This window comes from Thamnophis sirtalis, unplaced genomic scaffold (genome assembly GCF_051295495.1).
Source record: "Thamnophis sirtalis isolate CommonGarterSnake01/CBP01778 unplaced genomic scaffold, rThaSir2_p1.2 scaffold_6, whole genome shotgun sequence".
NCBI classification, from domain to species: Eukaryota; Metazoa; Chordata; class Lepidosauria; order Squamata; family Natricidae; genus Thamnophis; species Thamnophis sirtalis.
The window spans coordinates 50,655,015-50,671,771 of NW_028261386.1; the positions used below are offsets into that span (position 1 = coordinate 50,655,015).

General features: G+C 42.4%; 1 protein-coding gene across 1 annotated transcript in view; it reads left to right on the forward strand.

Annotated features, from left to right (window-relative positions):
- Positions 1-16,757, forward strand: part of DNAH14 (dynein axonemal heavy chain 14) — a 230,549-nt gene that overhangs the window by 36,093 nt on the left and 177,699 nt on the right. The window contains 4 exon segments of the mRNA XM_087718645.1: positions 3,363-3,448; positions 4,089-4,186; positions 13,717-13,889; positions 15,199-15,546. Of these exon segments, the coding sequence (XP_087574771.1) occupies positions 3,363-3,448; positions 4,089-4,186; positions 13,717-13,889; positions 15,199-15,546 (705 nt within the window).

The following is a 16,757-nucleotide window of genomic DNA, read 5'->3' on the forward strand; positions in this document are numbered from 1 at the left end:
ATTGGAAACGAGGTGGCTGTCAGAAGAGGGCAGCGCATGTCACATGGGCTTGTCCAAGAGCCGAAGAAGGAACAGGAGGCAAGGATTCAGCTACTGCACAAGCCCACGGACGTGCACTGCTCTCTTCTCTGACAGCCACCTCATTTCCAATGGGGTGGGTGGGAAATCCATGTGATTTCCTCCCTCTGCATGCATTTCCCACCCACCCCCATTGAAAATGAGGCGGTTGTCAGAGGAGAGAGGAGCACACACCTATGAGCTTGTCCAATGAATTCTTCCTGTTCTTTCTTCAGCTGTTGGACAAGCCCACATGGCATGCACTGCCCTCTTCTCTTTGACAGCCGCCTGGTTAAAAAGCCATCCCTGCTTTAAAGTACCTGGCAGTGGCGTTTCTCCCCAGGGGGCTCCACAGATCATCCCAAGACTGATGCCACCACATCTGCCCTCTTCAGAGACAGGTCCTCTTCAGAAGGACAAGGCCCCCTCCTAGTCCCCCTCATGTTCCTCATCTTCCCGCCCCCGTGGATGGGCTCTGGAGTCATCGCTGGTCACACAGAGCACTTCCTGAAAGATAGCCTCTAGTGGCCCAAAAGATGGCCATGGCCCCACCCCATGGAAAACATAGGTGCACGCACACCCCACACAATTATAGCCCCAGAGTTTCTCAGAGGGAAGCCTCTGTACAAGCCTGGGCGAGTGAGAACAAGTTCCTGCCGTTACGAAGGCTCCGGGATGAGGGACAGAATCTTTGCCGCGGGACAGTAAAGCCCCGTCTGCCAGAGGAAGCAGGACCAAAGCCCCTCTCCCAACTGGCGCTTCCTCCTTCTGAGGGCGAGGGACTCGGCTGCCTCGCTGCCTCTGGCAGACGGGGCTTTATTGTCCCACAGCAAAGATTCCGTCCCTCATCCTGGAGCCTTTGTAACGGTGGGAACTTGTTCCCACTTGCCTAGGCTTGTGCAGAGACTTCCCTCTGAGAGTCTCTGGGGCTATAATTGTGTGGGGTATGCGTGCACCTATGTTTTCTACGGCATGGCGCCATGGCCATCTTTTGAGCCAGTAGTGGCTACCTTTAAGGAAGCACTCTGCACAGCCAGCAATGACTCCAGAGCCCATCTGCGGGGGCGGGAAGAGAGGAATGCAAGGGGGACTATGGGGGCCTCGTCCTTCTGAAGAGGGCCTGTCCCTGAAGAGGGCAGATGTGGTGGCATTGCTCTTGGGATGTTCTGCAGAGCCCCTCAGGGAAAAATGCCGCTGCAAGGTACTTTTAACCATATATTTTGGTCCTGTGACTGCAGAATGCTGCAAAAAACCATAAATGCAGGCCAGTTGTTGAGTGGAACACTCAACAAGGTGACTACAGTGTGTGTGTCTGTTTCTGAGTGTGTATGTGAGTGAGAGAGACAGAGATAGACAAAGCAGACAGAGGCACAAAGAGAGGGAGGGAGGGAATCAGAGACAGACAGACACAGAGAAAGAGAAAGAGACAGAGAGAGTGATTAAGTGAGTGAGTGAGAGACAGACAGACACACACACACAGTGACAGAGAGAGGAAGGGAGGGGAGAGACAGAGAGGGAGAGAGACACAGAGACACAGAGAGAGAGTGACAGACAGACAGACAGACACACACACACACACACAGAGTGACAGATGGGGGAGGGAGGAGAGGGAGACAGAGATACAGAAAGAGAGACAGATACACAGGGAGAAAGACAGAGAGATACAGGGAGGGAGAGAGAGCCAAAGAGCCACAGAGAGACAGAGACAGAGACAGACACACAGAGAGATGGAAAGAAAGAGAGAAAGAAAGTATGACAACAATTGAGCCCAAAATTTTGGTTGCTAAGCAAGAGCATTGTTAAGTGAGTTTCACCACATTTTCCAAGTTGGCCATGCCCACCCGGTCATATGACCACCAAGCCACTCCCACAAAACAAACCACACTACAGAACAGGTTTTCCCCACAGGCAATTATAAAAATTAAACCATACTGAATGAGAGTACACTCAATACGGTTTATTTTTTATAATTTTCTATAATTTTAACATAAACAGTAAGTCTTTTCTTAACAATGACCAAATAATTGCATAAGGAAGCCCACTTGTCTTCCAGCAGATGGCCTTCAAAGGTAGTCACACTTCAATCAAATCTCATAGCCATTGATCTTAATTTTCTTCTTCTTTGCATGTTGCAATAAAAGGTAATGTTAAAATTGGATTGCCATACTGCAATATTCCTTTTTATCTTCTTCATGTATTTTCTCTGACTGTATAGATCTCATATTATAGAGATAAGATTGTACTCATCCTTCTTACTGAACCAACAGCTGTGCTCATGTTTTACAGTTGTCTCTCGGTTTCACAATCTTGGTCATGAGGCCAGCCCTATTACAACTTAGAATGAAGCAGCAACTTTGGGTAGTTAGATTTGAAAGTGACTACTATACCCTTTTGATCATTGCTTGGAACTTTGTCTCATTACAATTTAGAAATAGGATTTTCAGAGCAGTATTGTCACACTGAATATTAACTTGGTGTGCATTTCTCTCAGAGGTTTTAATTGCAGTGCATTGTGCAGTTGGTGTAATGTCATGTTTATAGACTAACAAGCCAGCAAGCTGATCAGAGAGTGAGTGGTAATTGTTCTGATGCCAGGGAGAGGATCAGGGAAAGAGCATGCAATACCAAATTTGAGAAAAAGCATGACAAATTACTAATATGAGAGAGAAAAATATACTTTTCTGTCAGATTTTTCTTTTTTATCAGTCAAGACTATACAATATTTGTAACAGGTTAATATTAAGATTACCAGATTTTTATAGCTGGAACCAGAATTTATAAATTCAGCTGAAATTGTATTTAAGGTAATTGGCTATTTTTCCTCATATAAGAGTTATCAGCTTTAAAAAGGAAAATGATATGAAGTTTAAAATAAGGATTTTGATATCCCTTTCTGTAATATCAAGACCATATTCTTTTTTTGTTCTGTTTTTTTAGGGACAATTTTAAAACAGGCAAGTTCTGAAATCTTATGCTTTGCCAAGAGCAGCAGCTTATTAGACTTCTTCTCTTTTGTTGCTATTGCCACAGGCAAGCAGAATCCTTCTCCATAACAGCTGCTTGGCAGTGTTATTTTTTCTTTCCTGCAGAACTGTTCAAACAAGATACTTCATCTCAATATTACTGAGATGAAACTGCTAACATTTTAAAAATAAAAAAGCTGCTATAGTGCTATTCCAAGTTTCTGGAAATGTAAAGGGAATTGCAAATTAGACTCTAAGAGAAATTAGTTACAGTACTTTACTATCTTTGTGTTAATCATGAGAAAGACTCTGTTTATTATCTTTGAATTATTAATGTTTAAGGATTGCTTTTGTTTTTTTCTTTCTTTTCAACAAAAACGAAAAGAGGCCATCTCTGATTCAAATAAACAACTAATCAAATATGAGAGGTAGGAATAATTTAAAATACATTTTGATTTTAACAATATAAAAGAAATATATATTTATTTTAATGGCTTATTGTGCTTTATATATGTGGCAAGAGTATTTAAAGTGCAAAAACAATATGCTTTCACTCTTAAAAATGATGTGATTTCTAGACCACAAGAAACCTGGAATAGTATTTCCTTCAATTTTTTCTTCTTTGCTCATAGTTTATTTCTTTTACTCCTTCAATCACCTTTGCCATACTCTCCAAGAAAAACAACTAATCCATCTGAGATAAACTAACTTAAATGAAATTCTTCTGATAAGATATCTCTTTCACTGTCCTGAAAACACATGCAACACACACCTCTTCCAAGTTTAAGAAACAGTACAAAAACAAAAGAAGTGACAATTTATTTCTGAACTACTTCAACTTAGGATATATATCTGATTTTGAATTACGTTTTTCCCCCAACTGTCATCTGGCCCATTGCAGGTTATTCAAGAAATCACTCAATCTTCCAAAGAGACATTTTTGAGTTTGGGAAAGAAGGAAAATAAGAACTGTCTTATATTTATTTTAATATTCAAATTTTGATCCTTAGATGTCACAGTTTTATTTGATGCCCTTTGACAATATAAATGCAATTCATTATTTTCTAGATCTCTACAGTTCTCTGCAGATGTATTACTGATTCCTAGCAGAAAAACATTTACAATACAGTTACAAGGGATTGTAGATGGATTAGAAAACATCATTGGTAAGTAATGTATGGACATAGTGGATGCTATTGATGCCCACTGGAAAAATATTGATATAATATAGATTATTTACTAGCCATCCAACATAGCAAAATAAAGATCTAACTGCCAGATCTAGTTTCACTAAAACAATTTCAGCTGGGTTGAAGCAATTTAGAAGGTTAAAAATGTCTGTGAAACCAATTTGTTATATATTAGTACTAGTCTCACATTAGATTCACACCACTTTATGATATTTCCTCCACTCAGAATTGATCTCAGAGCCGAGGTGGCGCAGTGGTTAAATGCAGCACTGCAGGCTACTTCAGCTGACTGCAGTTCTGCAGTTCGGCTGTTCAAATCTCACCGGCTCAGGGTTGACTCAGCCTTCCATCCTTCCGAGGTGGGTAAAATGAGGACCCGGATTGTAGTTGGGGGCAATATGCTGACTCTGTAAACCGCTTAGAGAGGGCTGAAAGCCCTATGAAGCGGTATATAAGTCTAACTGCTATCTCAAGATTTTCCAGACTTGCTTTATGTATTTTGTTTAAGTAGCTTCCTTGACTTGGTTGTGCAACTGGTCAGAAGCTTCCAAAACTCCTAAGTACTTGTCTTCTCCTTGCCCTTGTCCTTGTCCTCCTTCTCTTCCTCCTCCTGTTCCTCCTTCTCCTCCTCCTGCCCCTCCTTTTCCTTTCTTCTTACTGTGCTTCTTACTGGAGACAAATTCCTTGTGTGCCTAATCACACTTGGCCAAATAAAGAATTCAGTTAAGTTAAGTTCAATTCAATTAACATGTTGCAAATAGTGGCTACTTGATAGTGCAGCAGCTGCTACCCCAAAGACCAGTTGTAAGTACTACTCATTTAGTATCATTGCAAGATTGAACAGTCAGAAGCATCATGTACTGGGACTAACACTCTGCAAAACTAGCATCAGGCTTCTCTTACTTTAAAATATCATGTAAAATATTCTTCAAACATTAGTGCAACTCCCACATGTATGTATTACTTAGTGGGTTAATAGTATTTGTTTTCATTTGAGCCATAATATTCACTCGGTTAGCAAAGATAAACTTAAATATGAATTCTATCTTGGAACAAGCAAAAGTAGTATTTTAAAATAAGTTTAAATTTACCAATTCTGGAACATAACTATATGCATATCATTGTGTTCAGTTGAGTTTTATTTAAATAAATGTGCAGATGATTGCTTTCTTAATTTAAAATACTATGCATGGGACAGTGCTTCTGTTTGGTAATATAGTTCATAGTCTTTAATGAAAAAAGGATAGTTTTCAAAAATCTGTCTAAAACATGAGTGTCAAACTCTCTGCGTCACGTTGATGTCAAGTGACGTATTGTGACATTTTTTGCCTTTTTAAACCTGGGGTGGGCATGACCTGCATATGACACATCCAGCCTATGGGCCACCAGTTTGATACCCTTAGTCTAAATTGTTTTATTTAAAAATATCTGTTCTAAAAACATCCTGGTCAGTATTAAAAATACTTTTAGTTTTTAGTGTTCCAGATCTTCTAAAGCCTACATAAAGTATAATCACTTACAGAAATTTGTCAAGTTCCACTCCAATTTAATCATTAAACAAAAAAAGCACATGCCTAGGACACTAAGAAAAAGGTCCTTGTATATTCCAGTGAGTTACTAATTCTCCTAAGTTGGTGGAGACAGCGGTCATGCATGGACTAACTCAGTCAGTAACCAATAGAACTGAGTCTACCAAAGTGATGTTATCGGCTCTGAGGAGCATGCTCCTGCTTTTTCAGACTCAGTTCGATTGGAACTGGCTGTAATTCGCTTTCTCCTAGTTATAATTGATTAGTTAGTTAGATTTAATTGGATAGTCTCTAAATTTAATTGGAAATTGTTCTTATTGATGATCTCCTGCCTGGGCTCCTTCAGACTCTCAATAGCCTCTAGGAGCTAGAGAGTTCTTGCCACGCCTCGTGGAGGCTGGCCTCTAAAAGCCTTCGGGGTTCTGCCGTCTCGGATTTCAGCAGAGCTTGCTGAAACAGCAGAGGGAAGCCCTAATCTTCACAGCAGGGAAATCCCCGGGCTGCTGCCTTGCCATCTTCGCTGCTAATCGACGCCGCCACCTACAAGAGCCTCCGGACACAGCGGGGAGCCCAATTAGGGCTGAAAAAAAATTACTAGCTACTAGAAAACACCGCTGCAGCCCCCGCGCCTCACAGATCATCGCGCTGAAGATTGCTGCACTCCGCGGTGGCGTCCCTGGCTCCTCTACCTTGCCACAGGGCCTAGCCCACCCACGCTCACCGTGAGGCCTTCTGCTGCCTCATGTCTCCAGCCCATAGGCTCTGCAGCCTCAGTGGCCGTTAAAAATTGGGGTGAAAACTTTTGGCGGCCAGTTTGGAATCATCTAACTGTGAGTACTGGCCAAGACCTCCTCTCCCCCTCCAGATCCTCAATTGTCTCCTCTGCCTATGGCCTCTGCCCCTAATAATGAGCCTCCTGCTCCTAGGGATCGCAGGCGTAGGGCTGCTCCTGCTGAAAACGTTGAGCCTTCTTCCAAGGACTCAAGGCCTGATCAAGGAGAAGTGCAGGAACCAGCCCCTAGGGAGGAAGACATGGCCCCTCAGGCCCCAGTTAAGAAGGCCAGGTCCAAGACCAAGCACGCTGAACCTCACATATTCCAGGCCCAGAGGCCTATTCATTCCAGCCCTCCCCCTGAATTTTCTTCTGATTCAGAGGGTGATCTCTCTCCTGCTGCATCCATCTTGCAAACCGAGGGGGCTAGGGGAACTATTACATTGGCCAACAGTGGGGATGATTTGGATTGTGACAGGAGCGTCACTCCTGATGAGGATCCCCTCTACCAGGAAAACATTTCTCACACTTCACGCTGACGCCGTTCTTATTCGCCAGGCATGGCTGACATGATATCTGAGGCCATAGAGCGTGGTATTGCAGCAGGCCTTAAACACAGGTCTTCTAACCATTCTGCTTCTCGCAGGTCTTCTTCTTCCTCTGGTTCCAGGTGCCAGAGATGGTGATCTCTCGGCTTCTTGGTCACACGAACTACCCTGCACTTCCAATCAACAGTCGGTCTTTGGGGAAGAGGAACGCCCTGCAAGAGACTCAGACCTTTCGGAGGATGAGGGTCTTCCACCTGACTCCCCGTCCTTTTGTTAGTTTGTTTAAACCTGCTGTATTTCATTTTCTCCTGTTTAAGGCAAAGAAAATTGCAGGCATCCCAGCCCCAAAAGCATCTCAGAGTGCAGAAGCAGACAAGACTGACACCACCGACCCACTCTTCATCCAACCTATGGTGGAGAAGGAGGTGATCCCATCACTACGGTTCTTCGTCGACGTTGTCCAGAATCAATGGGCATCTCCAAGCAACCCTTCCCAATGCCTCGAACAAGCGTCTGTACAATGTCACTCCTGACCTCACAAAGGCTTTGGAGGTACCTTCTATTGATTTGCCAGTAATTGCCCTCTCCTCTCCCAACGCAGCCTCAGCAGCTCCAGAGGAAGCCCTATGTCCAGAGGGCAAGAGGATAGAGCAAACTCTGGTCAAGGGTCACCAGGCCTCAGCTTGGGCTGTTAGGGCGGACATCTCAGCTTCATTCTTTAGTCAATTCACTCTTCTGTGGCTGAGGCAGCTTCAGGCTCACCTTCCAGCCAGGGATTCTAGGACTTGTAGGGACCTCAACAAAATTAAGGCGGCCCTAGAATACATTGCAGATGCCTCCTTGGATGCGGCCTCCAAGGCCATTGCCTCCTCCATTTCTACCCGCCGGCTTATCTGGCTGAAGCAGTGGCAAGCGGAAGCGCGGGCCAAGTGGAGGCTTGCATCCTCTCCCTACTCTGCATCCCTTCTCTTTGGTCCTCCATTAGAACCCCTTCTGGTAGAATCCAAAGATAAGAGGAAGGTTCTGCAACCAGCCACTAAAAAGCAGGAAGGTCGGAACCAGTCCTTTTACCACAGGCAGCCCTTTCGTGGACAGGAAGGTGGTTCTTCCAATTGCCGTCCCCAGCGACAGGCCCCTTCTTACTCCTATAGATCAGGCAGGAACAATCAGAGATTCCAGCCCAGAAAGCCCTTCAAGGACAATTCCAACCGTACCTTTAAGAGGCAGAAGTGACTGCCTGGAGGATCTCCCAATAGGGGGGGCATATAGTGACCTTCGCAGATCGTTGGGACGACATCACCAACGACGCGTGGGTCAGATCCACAATCAGATTTGGCCTTCTCCTGGACTTGCGCTCCAGCCCTCTGAACCACTTTGTCCTGTGTCTGATCTCCAGGGACCCTCAAAAAAGGCTCCTGGTAGAACAGGCCGTTCATCACCTTCTCCAGATTCGGGCCGTTCAACCTGTGCCTCCAGGCCAGGAGGGATGGGGGTTCTACTCTCATCTTTTTATCATGCCAAAGTCTTTGGAGGGCTGGAGGGCAATTCTCAATCTAAAATTTTTAAATCAATTCATCAGATACAGGAGATTCAAGATTCACTCTGTCCTATCAATTCTGGAGAGTGTTTGCAGACACGATCTCACATCAGTGGACCTTACGGAGGCTTACCTCCACGTGCCCATCCACAAACAGCACAGGAGGTTTTTCCGCATTGTCCGTGCAGCCCTCCATTACCAATATCGGGCCCTTTCCTTTGGGCTGTCCTCAGCCCCAAGGGTTTTCACGAAACTTCTGTCTGTCGTAGCCGCACATCTGCGGGCCAGGCCCATCCAGATCTTCTGCTACCTGGACGACATCCTTTTGTTGTCTAGGTCACACACCCAGGCCCTCAGGGATCTCCAGGACACCCTTCAGGTTTTAGATGATGTGGGGTTCTCCATCAATCAGGAGAAGACTCACTTCGTCCCCACTCCTCGCCTGGTGCACCTGGGAGCCCTCATAAATTCATCCCAGGGTAAAGTCTTACTATCCCTGGACCGCCAGAACAGTCTCAGGGAGTTAGCTAAAGAGGTACAAAGGAGGCAGCGGATCCCTCTTCTTCAACTGTCTCAGCTGCTGGGAAAGATGGTCTCCTGCTTCTCCATCGTCCCTTGGGCACGGCTTCACAGCTGCTGTCTCCAGTGATTTCTTCTGCCATTCCAGAAGTCCAACAGCAGCTGTTCCTCAGTGAAGGTCCCCCTGTCCCTGGAAGTTCTGTTATCCCTGGACTGGTGGATCTCCCTGGCCATTGCTCAGGGCTCTCTTTTCAGGGACCCTCCACATCTTGTAGTAACAACAGACGCGAGCCTCACGGGCTGGGGAGCTCACTTGGAGAAACAAGTAGCGCAGAGGCTTTGATCCAATTCAGACCTATCACGCAGTATGAATTGGCTAGAGTTGAGGGCCATCCATCTAGCTCTCCTTCACTTCCAGCCCTTTCTCCAAAACTCACATGTGTTGATCCGGACGGACAACACCATGGTCAACGCGCATGTCAACCGCGAGGGGGGGACAAGAGCTGTCTCTCTCATGGAATCTGCCTTTCAACTAGAAACTAGGGTGGAGGCTGAGCATATCTTGGGGTTGGACAACACCGCAGGAGACTGGATGAGCTGCACAACAATCGACCCAGCGGAGTGGAGCTTGAATCGCCGCATATTTCATCAGCTGTCGACCAGGTACGGGACTCCAGTCTTGGCCCTCTTCGCAACATCTGCCAATAACCAGCTGCCCAGGTACCTGTCTCAATACACGACACCAGGCATGGAAGGGACGGACGCTCTCAGGTGCAGGTGGCCTCACGGTCTCCTGTACGCCTTCCCTCCTTTCCCCCTGATACAGAGGGTGATTCGCAAAATGCTGAAGGAAGAGGCCGAGCTCATCCTGGTCACCCCCAATTTGCCTCACCGACCATGGTACGCGGACCTGATCAATCTTTCAGTGGAACCTCAATGGCTCCTGCCAATGATTCCGTCTCTCCTCCATCAGAGCTCCATTCACTACCCAGATCTACGCTGGCTACGCCTAACCGCTTGGAGGCTGAGCGGGCGGTCCTGAGGGCAGATAACTTTTCCAAGACTGTGATCCATACGATCCAAGCCTCACGCCACCTAGCTACCAATAGGATATACGAATCTACATGGCAGACCTTCGTTAACGGGGTGCCTGGGCGAGGGGAGGACCCATTGAAAGCTGCAATACCCCAGCTTCTTGAATTCTTGCAGCAGGGCCTTGATAGGGGACTTTCTCCGAATACCTAGCGGTGGCAGGTGGCAGCTCTCTCCTCAGTTCTCTCTCTCCACCGAGATGAACCCCTCTCCTTGCACCCTCATGTCCTCAAAGGGGCATCCAATATCTGTCCTCCTGTCATACACCGATTCCCCTCCTGGTATCTGACCAAGGCCCTTGACTTCCTTACAGAACCGCCCTTTGAACCCCGCAGGGCGGCAACTCTGCACCACCTCACTCTCAAGACTGCCTTTCTGGTAGCCATAACATCAGCACGGAGGGTGTCGGAGTTGGTGGCCCTCTCCATCCGGGCTGACCTGTGTGTCTTCCACCCAGACTGGGTGGTACTTCGCATCGACCCCATCTTTGTTCCGAAGGTGAATTCAGCATTCCATCGTTCCCTGGCTCTTACCCTTCTGTCCGGCTCCTTTTCACAGTCTGGAGCATAAATGGCACAAGCTAGACATCAGGCATGCTCTTAAAACTTACATTATGAATACAGATACGAGTGTTTGCAGACGATCTGGTTGTAACTTTAACCCATCCGGGAAATCAACTATGGCTTTAATGAACATAATTAATCAATATGGTCAGGTATCCGGGTTTAAAATAAATCTAGGGAAAACAAAGATGATAGTTAAAAATATGAACACAAATCAAAGAGAAGAATTAGAAAGAAGAACAGGATGTGAGATAGTAAAAACGGTTAAATATTTAGGAGTTTATATTACAACTTTGAATGGGAAATTATATAAGTATAATTATGAACCATTATGGCATAGAATACAAGTAGAGATGAAGAAATGGGAAAAACTACAACTGTCTTTGTTGGGAAGGATAGCGGCAGTAAAAATGAATGTTTTGCTTAAGTTCTTGTTTCTGTTTCAAATGATACCGATACTCAAAAAAGATGTAAATTTGGAAGAATGGCAGAAGGGTATTAATAAATTTGTTTGGGCAGGGAAGAAACCGAGAATAAAACTTAAAATAATGCAAGATGTACGTGAGAGAGGAGGTTTGAAAATGCCAAACTTAAAATTATATTATGAAGCAGTAGTTTTATCAATAATTAGTGATTGGATCAACTCAACAGAGGATAGAATACTGAATATTGAAGGGTATGATTTAGTATATGGTTGGCATGCCTATTTAATATATGATAAGGTGGATAAGATTTTTAAAAGTCATATTTTAAGGAATGCTCTATTGCGTGTCTGGAAAAAATATCAACATAAACTAAATGATAAGATACCTATATGGGCAATTCCCAGACACGCAATAAAGAATATAAGTATAGAACAAAAACAGGACGTAACCATATACAGACAATTTCTTATCGTAGAAAGAGGTGTATTACAGCTCAAACCTTTGAATGTACTAAAAGAGGAAAGGGTAATCCAAACCTGGTTTCAGTATGGAGAACTACAGGCCAGATGGAAAAAAAAACAGAAAATTGGTATTACACAAAACGAGCACAATCTAGTAAAATAAATTAGGGGTCAAAGTCAAATGCACATAAAAGGCTATATAATATATTGATAGAAATAGATTCTGAAACAGAATTAGTTAAAGACTGCATGATAAAGTGGGCACAAAATTTTGAAGAACCAATAATGATGGAAACATGGAAAAAGATATGGGTAAGAAACGTAAAATTTACGCAGGCCCAAAATCTGAGAGAGAATTTCTACAAGATGTTTTATAGATGGCATTTAGATCCTAAAAAATTAGCTTGTATGTATCTGAATTTACAACCTAAACGCTGGAGATGTGATTGTGCTGACGCTACGTATTATCATATATGGTGGACTTGTAAAAAGGTCAAAGATTTTGGATAAAAATATGGTGGATTATTCAAAATATTTTTAAAAAGAGGATAAGGTTTACTCCTCAGTTATTCTTGTTAGGTATAATTACAGACTGTACAGTTATAGAGACTACTTTGACTCTGAATTTAACAACGGCAGCAAGACAGTTGGTGGCGCAGTACTGGAAGAAGGAAGAATTGCCTACTATTCAAGAATGGACTTTAAAAGTAACAAACTTAGCAGAGATGGCTAAAATATCAGCATATCTTAAGGACCACTCAGAAGAGAAATACAAGCTGGAGTGGAGAAGATGAATTGACTACACTCAAAATAAATATGGGACTAAGAAATTTCAGTTAGCTTATGAATGATTGAACAAGGAATGTTACAACTTATCTAAAGTTAGCTTTACAAAAGAGGAGTTAAAGTACAAGTGAGGGATGATGCTAAAGTTAGTTAGTTTATTTTAGCATATGGTTGTTAAATGTTTATATCCTGTATTTGCTCTGGGAGGTTATGGGGGGAGGGTGGGAGGGGATTTGGGGTTGGGGGGGAGGGAAGGTAGATATTTGTAAAACTCCTTAAAATTTTCAATTAAAAAAAAACAACTTACATCGCCAAGACGGCTGCCTTCAAACGCAGCAAAGCCCTCTTTGTCTTGTTTCACCCGACCAACAAGGGCCTAAAAGCCTCTCCTTCCATGATCGGACGTTGGATCAGAGCTGCCATTGCTCAGACTTACATCTCGCATCATCTCCCTCCTCCACCCAAGATTACGGCTCATGTCATGCGCAGCGCAGCCACGTCAGCAGCATGGGCACGGCAGACCTCGGTGGAGGAGATCTGTAAGGCGGCGACCTGGGCTATCCCTAATTCTTTTATCAGACATTACAAAGTAGATAGGTATGCATCAGCTAATGTGGCTTTCAGAAGGCGAGTGTTCCAGCAGGTCCTTCTGTCCTCCAGCTCCTTGGCCAGTCTCATGCCCTCCTGGGGACACGCCAGCTTTGGTACATCCCATGCATGACTGCTGTCTCCACCAACTTAGGAGAATGGGGTGTTGGTTCTTACCTGATAGGCCCCTGCTCTGGGCAGGTGGACACAGCAGTCATTCCCATCCTGGAATTCTGGCCTAACTTACAGGGGTGTGCGGGGAGCATATTGTGTTGAGTCTGGAGAGAAAGCGATTGTTCACACACAGCAGTCTACTAATCTCCTTCGTCAAGAAAAGTGGGAGCATGCTCCTCAGAGCCGATGACATCACTTTGGTAGACTCAGTTCTATTGGTTACTGACTGAGTTAACCCACGCATGACCACTGTCTCCACCTGCCCAGAGAAGGGCTGTATCAGGTAAGAACCAACACCCCAATCTAGATCTTCAAATATACGTATGAGGAATTATTGGGGAAAAAACTGAATTGATATTTCTGTTATATTTACATTTTCAGTTAAAATAGTTAAACGTTCTGAGAGTATTTACCCATCCTGGGTACTCAGCCAGCAATTTTTATTTTTTTTAAAAATGTTTCATAATAGTCTGATTTTGAAAATATTTTTAAATTACCATATTTTCCATTAGATCAAGTTACACCATTTTCTCAGGATTCTCGCCTTTCAATCTTCATTGATCAGTCGTTACATAAAATAATGCAGCAATGTGAAGATTACACAGATTTTGAACCACGAGATTATCAATCAACATGGCCAAACTGTGATCTCATTCTTGGGACAGATCCAGATTACCAAAACAAAGTATGTTTCAGAAGCTGTACTATAAAAGGGTAACAGTTTGGTGCCAAATACATTTCTGAATATTTTTTCTTGATTCAAACATGGACATGTAATCTTTCAAATCCTTTTGTTGTTGCCTTCTAAAACTGAAGATACCAAAATTTGGCTGAACAAAATTTCTAAGTTTTGGCAGAAAATGTGAAAAAAATGCATACATCTCAGTGTAAGAAATTGATAAGTAGTCATTTCTAAAACAATTAACAAATACAGCCTGCCCTTCTTTATAAAAACATTAGGCTTCATTCTCTTTATATTGAAATGGCACAAGAAATATTATTTCTCCTATATGTAGATGCATCAGTTGATTAATATTACATTTTGTATTAATACTTCAATCTCTTATAAATCTTAATTATCAGAATACTAAGTGATCTTTTTTGTAATCTACTGCTTCCATTAAATTATTTTCCAAACTCCAATTCCTTCAAATTCACACCCCCCAAAAATTATTCCAGAAATCCTGTGTCTTACCATTTGTGTTACATGTGGTATTAGTACATTTCCTACTGTGTCCCTTACTTTCAAAAATAAGAAAAAAGGAAATGAAATTAAAGAAAAGAAAATCTGAGAACATGTGGTCCATGTTTACTTCTTTAGCCAAGCCTTTTCAGTATGCCTTACATTTAGAGCTTAACTTTTATGAGGTTTAAAAAAACACATCATCATGTTTATGAAAATAAATGCAGGTTTATTTTCCACTGTTCTGGGTTTTAAAAATGTTATCATATCACATGATGTTTCTGTTTTGGTTTGAAGCCAATGTAAGCCCTTGACTTTTATGTTTATTTAGTGCTTGATTCTAATGCTCTTGTTTAAACATACAAATGGTATTGATTAGGGGGAATAATTAATAGTATTTCAGCAGGAGTATACAGGAATTTAATTGTTTTCTTTGCTGTAGACCTGAAGAAAATGTATTCTTCTGTAATGCTGTTTGTATTGAAAGGAAATTAAATATGCTTGTGGCAACTTGTAGGACCATGACAAGAACAAACATTAAAATAGCACCCACCCCAATAACTGAGACCTAGCTATTCCTATTTATTCCTGAGGATCAAGTTAGCAGGAAATGCTATTGGTACAATTTGATTACATAGGGTTAAAGTTGATAAGGTATGTCTGCTTATAGTTCCTAAAAGCTAATCAGAGGAAATCCCCACCATAATATGAATGCTATCAGTGCCATTTAATAACAATTTTGAAAGATTGTAGGATTACACCTATACAGTATGTCTTTGATTTTAAATTTTTTTCTATCTTAATTTTTTAGATTCTGGATCTTCTCTCTCTTCAGAGTTCTTCACTGGCCCGAGTAGAATCTTACAGCAGTAACTTTATGGATTATTGCAGTATGATAGATAAAGCAAAATATACAAATGACAAAATAGTAGCATTGCAAAGAGAGATGACTACAAAGGAGTTTAGAAATATTCTAGAAAATTATACAGTTGATGTAAAGGAGATTGTATGTATGCTTATTGAAAAACGCATCTCTCTGTTTAGAGTAAATAGTTTGAACTTTCAGACAGACTGCCTGCCATATTTTGAGTGTCTGCTTAAGACTATTTATTTGAAATTTTATATAGCAATTGATACAAAGAATGTACATCTTGTTGAAGTAAGTATATAATTTTTATCTAATTAATTTCTTAAATTTCTATTCCAACTATTTCACTGCACATATTTAGGTCAAAGTGCATTATATGGAAGACATCATTAGCTGTAGTTGTAGATTTTTGTTTAGTTATATTGCAGTTGAAATGAGATAACCAATAGAGAGATTGTTGCATTTTGGTAAATTATTGCAAAGTGAAATGTAGACAGAGGGAAGGGTAATGGGTAGTCAGGCTGATTCAAATGTTGAGCTAAACTAAGATAGGCAGGGAATGTTATATCAACTTCACTGGATCACAAATAATTTTCAATCCTAATTCAAGATGTCCCATGGTACTTGAAAAAAATGTTTCTTGTAAGTTCCTATTTGGACTATAAGTTTATCTGCAGAAGCATTTCTCCAGATACTCCTCCATGTTAAGATATGGTTGGTAGCAATTCAGGAGTAGACATTTTCAGTGCCAGTTTGTAGTCTTTGGAATGCTATCCCCGTTGATCTATGAAAGATACCAACTTTTTCATCATTTCACTATCACGGCCAAGAAAAGATTTGTTGTTGTTGTTGTTCTAGGCCAGAGGTCCCAACTTGTGGGTCATGGCCTAATAGTGGGCCGTGAGGGGATTGCAACCAGGCTGCGGAAAGTTGCATGTGTGTGTGTGAGCACTAGCCAGCCGCTTACAGAACCATCCTCTGTTCCCCACCCACCCCCGCCAGTCCACAAAACCAGAAATGTTGGGGAACTCTGCTCTAGACATTTAAATCAATATTTGGTTTTCTGGATCTTGTTGTTCACCATTCTGAACAGTGCTTATTGCCTCTGAGATTACAAGAAGCAGTTTTGTGATTTAAATGTTTTTAGATATAAGTAAGCATTGTAGTTTTTGAAATAGTTTTAGCAGAGCTAAATAGTATGTATAAATTGGAAACTAAGTCAAATAAAGAGAGACGGAAAAAAAACTTGAGTACAGACCCTTGAGGACAGAAAAATCAGGGTTTGTACAATAGAACTCTTTAAACAGCTGAAGGCATAGCCAGAGAAGGAGACCAAAATGTGACCTCTTTTGTTCCAGAGTACAGACTCTTGCAAGTCTTAAGTATAAATTTCCTGGTGCCACTTTTAACTGTTTGATCCACTAGACCAGGTCCTTCCTAAATTTCTTTCTCTGACCTTCAAGCCACTGGAGGTTTGTCTGATTGTTTCCTAGGCAGCATCT